The sequence below is a fragment of the Macaca nemestrina genome, chromosome 20, assembly GCF_043159975.1.
Source record: "Macaca nemestrina isolate mMacNem1 chromosome 20, mMacNem.hap1, whole genome shotgun sequence".
Classification (NCBI taxonomy): Eukaryota; Metazoa; Chordata; class Mammalia; order Primates; family Cercopithecidae; genus Macaca; species Macaca nemestrina.
The window spans coordinates 48,461,878-48,467,877 of record NC_092144.1 but is presented as its reverse complement, the minus strand read 5'-3'; the positions used below and the strand labels follow the sequence as shown (position 1 = coordinate 48,467,877).

At 58.2% G+C, this 6,000-nt stretch overlaps 2 protein-coding genes across 2 annotated transcripts; both read right to left on the bottom strand.

Annotated features, from left to right (window-relative positions):
* Positions 1–387: 387 nt before the first annotated feature.
* Positions 388–1,840, bottom strand: LOC139360284 (interferon lambda-3-like). Its single transcript, XM_071086923.1, has 6 exons — positions 1,831–1,840; positions 1,551–1,732; positions 1,178–1,255; positions 769–918; positions 580–663; positions 388–486 (listed from the first exon to the last, which is right to left on the bottom strand). Exons 1-6 carry the CDS (start codon positions 1,838–1,840, stop codon positions 388–390), a joined length of 603 nt encoding a protein of 200 aa, XP_070943024.1.
* A 1,595-nt stretch (positions 1,841–3,435) lies between these two features.
* Positions 3,436–5,826, bottom strand: LOC105495631 (interferon lambda-4-like). Its single transcript, XM_011765394.2, has 5 exons — positions 5,729–5,826; positions 5,381–5,630; positions 4,847–4,918; positions 4,438–4,512; positions 3,436–4,293 (listed from the first exon to the last, which is right to left on the bottom strand). Exons 1-5 carry the CDS (start codon positions 5,824–5,826, stop codon positions 4,195–4,197), a joined length of 594 nt encoding a protein of 197 aa, XP_011763696.2. The 3' UTR covers positions 3,436–4,194.
* Between the last annotated feature and the right edge of the window lie 174 nt (positions 5,827–6,000).

The window sequence follows — 6,000 nt, the reverse complement described above, 5'->3', positions numbered from 1 at the left end:
TCTTCAGAGCCCCCAGTAAGAGGCCAGCAGCAATGCTTGGATTCCAGCCTGTGAGTCCCACAGGAGAGAAACTGGCCAGGTCCAGCGAGCCTCTGACCTGTAGACTCCCAGCTCATCAAGTGTGTCTTTGGAAGATGCTACTTTTAGCATTGTTATGGCAGCAACGCAAAGGAAATACACACCAACACACACACAGTCCCACGTCATGGGTGTCTTTTCCTCATTGTTTATTTCAACAAGGGTTATAAAAAGTAGAAAAATAAACATTTTCCTGGAGGTGAGTTGGGTTTATACCCACAAATACATAAATAGCGATTGGGTGGCAATAAATTAAGACAAGCGGTTAATTTATAAATAAAATCTCAGATTGGATGACTGGTGGGAGAGTCAAACACACAGGTCCCCGCTGGCGACACATTTCAGGTCCCGCGTGAGAAGGCGGAAGAGGTTGAAGGTGACAGAGGCCTCGAGGCAGCCAGGGGACTCCTGTAGGGAGAAGGGGATGGGTCAGGGGCTGTCCAGGGTCTGGGCTCCTAGTGGCTCCCCAGACCCCAGTCCCTCTCTTCCCGGCTCACTCACCTTTTTTGGGGCCTCCTGGAGCCGGTGCAGCCAGTGGTGGAGGCGGCCCCGGGGCCTGGGCCCTGCCGTCGGCTGAGGCTGGATCTGTGGGCAGAGGAGAGCCGCGTGTGAGGTGGGGCCTGGGCCACCACAGGGGAAGGACGCTGCTCAGAGCCCACAGACCTGGGTGCCCGGGCCCCGAGGACTCACACAGGCCCGGAGCTGGGAGAGGATGTGGTGCAGGGTGTGAAGGGGCTGGTCCAAGACATCCACCAGGGCCCAGTCAGCGTCAGCGGCGGCCTCCAGAACCTTCAGCGTCAGGGCCAGCTCAGCCTCCAAAGCCACGGGGCGCTCCCTCACCTGAGGAGAGGTGAGAAAGAACAGGTGAGGGGGCAGGTGAGGGGAACAGGTAGGGGGAGGAGGATAGAGAGGAACAAGTGAAGGTGACAGGCACAGGGGAGAGGGCACAGCCAGTGTGGTCAGGTGGGAGCAGAGGGAAGGGGGAGCAGGTGTGGGGAGAGGAGCGAGAGACCAGGGAGAAGGAGAAGGTGAAGGGGCCACTACAGAGCCAGGTGAGCGGGGTCGGGAGGGCAGGCGTGGGCCTGACTCCCCCTCTCACCTGCAGCTGCCTCAGGTCCCAGGTCCTGGGGAAGAGGCGGGAGCGGCACTTGCTGTCCTTCAGCAGAAGCGACTCTTCCTAGACAGCAAAGGCACAGGTTAGCCCCAGCAGGAGGGTTGGAGGTTAGACCACTCTGATGGGAATTGGAGGATGGCTGACAACAGGATAGGGGAGGTTAACTGCTGGGACGATGGTAGAGGACCCTCTTCTACAGGAAAACATGAGTCAGTCCCTGTAGTAGGAGCATGAGAGAGAGCCCACTGCAGGGAGGGTGGAGGCTAGCCCAGTGAAGGAAGCTGGGACTAGGAAAGCATGGTGACCCTTGGAGTGGGGGTGGAGGTAGCCCATGGCAGGAGGGCAGGGGGAGACTCACTAAGGCATCTTTGGCCCTTTTAAAGGCCTGCAGCTCCTGTGGAGACAGGGACTTGAACTGAGCTATGTGGCAGCCCCTTGCATCCGGGAGAGCCCCGTGGAGCCTGGCGACAGGAACTGCTCCAGTCACGGTCAGCACTGCGGCCATCAGCACCAGCACTGGCATGCAGCCCCCGCTCATGTCTGTGTCACAGACAGAAAGGGAGCTGAGGGGATGGCGAGGCTGCCCCCTGAGGGCAGGGGCTGCAGGAGCTGAGCACGGACAGAGATGTGGGACTCACCTAGTTTCATTCCTGATCTCTGGTCTTTGTCAGCAGAAGAAACACTCTGAGGCTGTCACCCGGGGTCCGTTTGGGTCTTGTTTGGAGTCTCTGTTCTTTTCCGTCTCCCCTCTGGATCTCTGGCTGTGTCCTGGCCTCGACTCTTTCTGTCAGTTTTGAGCTCTGTCTGAGATGTAACTCCTGCCTGAGCTCCATGGGGCGGCTTTTATCCCTGACAGAAGGGCAGTCCCAGCTGATGTGGGAAAAGTGAAAACACCACCTCAGGTAAGACACCGGCCACCAGGGGAGCCCCAGGCTGGGAAAGCCCAGAGCAGGGCAGGGCCAGTGAGCCAGGTGAGCAGCTGGAGGGAAAGAGAAACTGATGGAGACTCAGGGTACCTACAGGAAGGTGTGTTCCCAAGAGGATTCCACCTGCTCTGCTTTTGTTGTTGTTGTTGTAGTTTAAGATAGGGTCTCACTCTGTCACTAGAGTGCAATGGCGTGATCATAGCTCACTGCAGCCTCAAACTCCTGGGCTCAAGCGATCCTCCTCATCCAGCCTATTAAAGTGCTGAGATTACAGGCCTGAGCCACCACTCCTGGTCAATATAGATACATACATATTTTTTGAGACAGGGTCACGTTCGGTCACCCAGGCTGAAGTCCACTGGTGCAATCTAGGCTCACTCCAACCTCCACCTCCTTGGTTCAAGCAATTCTCTTGCCTCAGTCTCCCAAGTAGCCGGGATTACAGGCACGTGCCACCATTCCGAGCTAATTTTATATTTTTAGTAGAGATGGCAGCTCACCAACTGGCCAGGCTAGTCTCGAACTCCTGACATCAAGTGGTCTGTCTCGGCCTCCCAAATTGCTGGGGCTGCAGGCATGAGCCACTGTGCCCAGTGGCCTTTCTTTCTTTCTTGAGACGGAGTCTTGCTCTGTTGCCCAGGCTGGAGTACAATGGCACCATCTCGGCTCACTGCAACCTCTACCTCCTGGGTTCAAGAGATTCTCCTGCCTCAGCCTCCTGAGTAGCTGGCATTACAAGCGTGTGCCACCTTGCCCAGCTAATTTCTGCATTTTTAGTAGAGACAAGGTTTCACCATGCTGGCCAGGCTGGTCTCGAACTCCTGACCTCATGATCCACCTTCTTTGGCCTCCCAAAGTGCTGGAATTACAGGCATGAGCCACCGAGCCCGGCCAAGGCCAATATTTCTTAATTACCCAGGCAAGGAAGGACTCAGGAATATGAGGCGCTGCTCAAGAATTGAGGTGTGATGAAGGACTTGAAGGACACCACATGGGTGCTGTTTTACTTACGGACATTCAGGCAGTGGTCAAGAGCATGCGTCTTGGAGCTGAAGGGTCTGGAGTTCAAACCTGGTTCTGACCCTCACTAGCCGTGTGACCTTGGCAAGGAGGGGTGCATTCAGCAACACAGAGTGCTAATGCACAGATTTGGAGAAAAAACAACCAACTGCTTGTATATTTATACGAGTGATTATTTAATGGAATCCACTCATTAAGGCCATACCAGGACTTGAGCTGGAGAGTTTAAAACGTGATATCAATGTACACTACTCCTCCACAAGGCAAGTATACTAACCCATCCTACAGGTGAGGAAATACAGGCTTAGAAAAGTAATTTGCCCTGAATTACACTGTAATTAACTGGCAGGGTCAGAACTGAAACTCAGGCCACCTGAGTCCCTGGCTTAGCCTCTTTTTTTTGCAGTAAGGCGCACCTCACAATCATCACACGGAAAACAACCAATGCAATCAAAACGCTCTTCAATAATTGGCAATAAATTTAAACCAGGACACAAGAAAAGCAAATACACAGGAATTTCACAAATACAAACAACACACGTTAGGGAATCCAAAGAACCACAGTCAGTTAAGGACTCTTGGGCCTTTCACTACCAAATCCCTCATGGATTGGTGTCCCTTAGATGCCTGATTCAACAGTCACAGATTCATAGCATCCCAAAGCTGGCTGTGGGGCTACAAATCCGGGGTTAGGACCTGGTGTTGGGGGTGTCCTGGTAACCACACAAGGAGGAACTGGTCCCTGTTGCTTGGGGGTCAGCGACGGTTTCCAGAGCTCAAGTCTCTTTCAGTCCCAGCAATCCTTGGAGGGCCGTACAATATACCCCGAGGAAATATCGCTGCTTCCTGGAGAACTGCACTCTCTTGACCCTGTAGAAGGACCCACTCATCTTGTATCTGAGACAGTAGACCAAAGTCAGGCCCAAAGCCGCAAAGAAGTTCTCGTGCCTCAGCACCCATTGGCTGAGAGCCTTGTCTGGCCACTCCAATGGGCGACAGGAGCCGCTTTCGGCAGCCAATGGCGTGGAGGTTTAGGTGGTGCCGGAGGGGGCGGGGTCAGAGGCAAGTCCCCCAGCTCGCAGCCTGCCTGAGCTCGCACATGAGCAAGCGCAGGAGGTTGAAGACCACGGTGACTTCGCGACGCCGAGGTGAGTCCTGGAGCCCAGGAGGGAGCGCAGCGGGGCTAAGCCTGGCTCTTCCCTCCCAAGAAGACCCATCCAGTCCCGCTGCTCCCAGCCTCAGTGTCAACCTCGCCCGATCCTCCCTGCAGGCTAACCCTGTATTGCCTGCTGCACTCACAGCTCTCCGCGGTTTATGACGCCTCCTCGGGGCCCCGGGGACCTTCCTGGACGAGCCTGGCCGTGCCAGCTCGAGCTGGAGGTGGGACACGAGGCAAATGGAGAAGGCGAAGAACGGAGCCCCCCCTCTGCATCTGCCCGTGGCCCTCCCAGCCGCAGACCCGAGCCTGGATTTGTGGACACCCAGAGGACCCGAATCGGGTCTGGATCGGTTTTTCCGCTAAGCGGGACAGATTCGCACAGCTCTGGGACTCGCCGTGGGCCTGAGGATGCAGAGAAGCTGGCGAGGGGGAGGGGCGGCGGGGCGCGGCCTGGGCGTCCGCGGTGCTCCTGGCCACATGGCGGAGCCGAGCAGGCGTTAGAGGGGTCGCTCCCGGGCCGTGCCTCCCCCGCCCGCTTCCGGGCCTCACCGACGGCCGCGGAGGATCCCTCCAGGGGCGGAAGGAACAGGTGCGCGGCCCCCAGCTCAGCGCCTCTTCCTCCTGCGGAACAAGCGGCGCTGATCGCGTATGGCTGGGCCCCCTCGCCAGGGCTCCTGGTTAGAAGGAGCACAGTCTCCTGCACAGACTCCTGCACAGTCTGGGATTCCTGGACGTGGTTGGAGAATGGCCGTGTAAGGTCATGTCTGACGTATACTGAACCGGGGAGCTCCCCGAGTGCGTGAACGGAGGCCGAATTGCACCCCGCGCTCCCCTGGCAAAGCCCTGCGCCCCCGACCTGGAGCTGAGTCTGCCCGCCAGGGCGCCCTTCTGTGACTGACCCTGAGCCTGCGTTCGCGCTGACGACTGGGACTGCGGGGGGTCTCATGGTGGGAATTGTGGGCGCTGACATGCGAGAGGCGCCTGCTGGGCGCTAGGACGCAGGACCCCTCCGGACAGGGACGGGTTTGTGGGAACCCGGCGGGGCCAGTGTACCGGGGGCGCAGAGGCTGGGCGGTCACTCACGTAGCAGACCCTTAGCCCCTTGACCGCCGCCAGGGTCCAGGGCTCCAGCGAGCGGTAGCGCGAGAGCAGGCAGCGCCGGGGGGCGGGGGTGGGGGTCGCCGCACCCACCGTGCACAGGATCCACAGTCCCGCGGCCACTGCAGCCCAGACACTCTCTGCTCTCTGCTCCAGGCCGCATCTCTGCTCCTGAGGGATGTCAGGGAAGCCAAAGAGAGGGTCCCGCGTGTCCAGTCTCCCGCCTTGGGTTAGGCTCACAGGGAAGGCGCAACACACACAGGGGGAGAGAGAGAGCGGGAGCCGGCCGCCTCCTCGGCTTGGCCTCTGCCCTCACGCCTCCCTGCAGTGCACCCTCTGGGTCTCGTGCTGCAGCAGGTGCTGCCGTCCACTGTCCCCTGGGAGGCGTCCAGAGCAGTCTCCACCTGGGCAACAGTGCCTCGATGGTCCATGGTGGCTTTTATGTGCAGGGCTGAGAAAGGGTTTGCAGCCGGTCCCTGTCCTGGACAAGATTTCGGAACGTCATTGCTGGCCCCAGGCCTCTGGGATCTCAGTCGGGATGTGAGGACTTTAACCCGCGTTGGGCCTATGCCAGGGATGGCTGGCCTCCAACTCTCTATCCTGAG

Coding starts and splice junctions, on each gene's coding strand:
- LOC139360284 (XM_071086923.1), bottom strand. Junction 1,256..1,550: donor AAAGGGCCAAAGATGCCTTA/GTGAGTCTCCCC, acceptor TTTGCTGTCTAG/GAAGAGTCGCTTCTGCTGAA. Junction 487..579: donor TCCAGGAGGCCCCAAAAAAG/GTGAGTGAGCCG, acceptor TTCTCCCTACAG/GAGTCCCCTGGCTGCCTCGA.
- LOC105495631 (XM_011765394.2), bottom strand. CDS start 5,826: ATGGACCATCGAGGCACTGTTGCCCAGGTGGAGACTGCTCTGGACGCC. Junction 5,631..5,728: donor TGCAGCACGAGACCCAGAGG/GTGCACTGCAGG, acceptor CTTCCCTGTGAG/CCTAACCCAAGGCGGGAGAC. Junction 4,294..4,437: donor GTCATAAACCGCGGAGAGCT/GTGAGTGCAGCA, acceptor CCTGGGCTCCAG/GACTCACCTCGGCGTCGCGA.